General features: G+C 35.6%; 1 protein-coding gene across 1 annotated transcript in view; it reads left to right on the plus strand.

The window, feature by feature from the left end:
- Positions 1–1,532, plus strand: part of LOC106537257 (heat shock 70 kDa protein 12A) — a gene marked incomplete in the record, with an annotated part of 11,926 nt that overhangs the window by 7,680 nt on the left and 2,714 nt on the right. Inside the window, 2 exon segments of the mRNA XM_014034644.1 lie at positions 110–334; positions 679–816. Of these exon segments, the coding sequence (XP_013890098.1) occupies positions 110–334; positions 679–816 (363 nt within the window).

The raw sequence follows: 1,532 nt of genomic DNA on the forward strand, positions 1-1,532 counted from the left end.
TTTTTCATGAGATTCTAATTTTATGACCAGCACCTGTATATGTGCATATTGAACATCAAACAATTCTCCAGCAGTAAACATGATTTAACTATTATCTACTTTTTTTCAGGAAATCAAGGAGAATTTCACAATAAAAGSTGCCAATGAGAAAGAAATGCCAGCATTGAAGGTTTTTACAGAATCCCTGAGATTCCTGAAGGATGATGCTCTGAAAACTGTCAGTGCCAACTGTTCAAATACAGAGTTCATGGCCTCTGACTTCACCTGGGTTCTGACAGTTCCTGCTAYCTGTGATGATTCAGCAAAACAGTTCATGAGAGAAGCTGCCACTCAGGTAACAAACAGCATGTTTTAAATACAACACTGATTACTGGGATAATGTACCATTTGTATTATCTAGCAGAAATAAGATGCAACGATATCTGATGTTCTTGTTTTATTTCTTCGTAAATAAGGTGATTACTGAAGCTTGACTTTGTTTGCTGAAGTTGTTTTTTGAAAAWGAGCAGCAGATACATAAGATTTTTTTCTTCACTCTGCATCCTTTTTATTCACGATTTGATTTACTTTTTATTTGTATTGTTTATAGATTTTCTTTTTAATGAATGAAATAAATTGAAAAAACAATTAACTGAAGCTCTGAAAGAGTCAAAGAACAGAAGTTTCATTTGTTTTCAGGCTGGTATTGAAGAGAATCTGATCATTGCTCTGGAACCAGTAGCAGCTTCAGTCTGGTGTSAGAAGCTTCCAGCTGATGGTTTCATCACGCAGAACCATAGTGGAGTTGTACTGGACCTGACCCCAGGAACTCAATACGTTGTTGTTTGCTGTGGAGGTACTGACCATAACACTGATATTACTGTTTCCTTTCTGAAGAACCAACCACCACCTACAGTGCTGTGAAAAGTATTCAGCCGCTCACTGCTGGTTTGTTTTAGATTTAATGACTTTAATRTTTCAGATCATCAACAAATATTAATACAAAGAACCTGAGTTCAAACTAAATACAGTTTTCATGATGTTTGGACAGATTTGTTCTTTAATAAATTAATTTACCATTTAATACAGGAATTTATTCAAGTTCCCTTTTTCTGATGTTATCATTCATTAATCAGAAACATTTAAGTGAAACAAAACCAGAGGAAACCTATGAGGAAGCTAAGTGCTTTCTAACATTACTTTAACTCTAAACTATATACACACTACTCACAAAAAGTTAGGGATATTTGGCTTTCAGGTGAATTTTATGGAAAATGTAAAAAGTTCACGCTACAGTGATATCATATCATGAAAGTAGAACATTAAGTAAAAGAATGCACTGGTGATTTCCTCATCTCAAACAATTTATTGAAACAAAAGTTGACAACAATGGTGGGTACACCCCAACAAAAAATTTCAGTGTCTCCATAACTCAAAATGTGCCCTTGATCATCAATTACAGCTTGACAACAATGTCTCATGCTGCTCACAAGTGGACTTATTGCCTGCCGGGGCATGGTATCCCACTGTTCTTGAAGGGCAGCCCTCAGGTC

The sequence above is a fragment of the Austrofundulus limnaeus genome, unplaced genomic scaffold (genome assembly GCF_001266775.1).
Source record: "Austrofundulus limnaeus strain Quisiro unplaced genomic scaffold, Austrofundulus_limnaeus-1.0 Scaffold2207, whole genome shotgun sequence".
In the NCBI taxonomy this organism is placed as follows: Eukaryota; Metazoa; Chordata; class Actinopteri; order Cyprinodontiformes; family Rivulidae; genus Austrofundulus; species Austrofundulus limnaeus.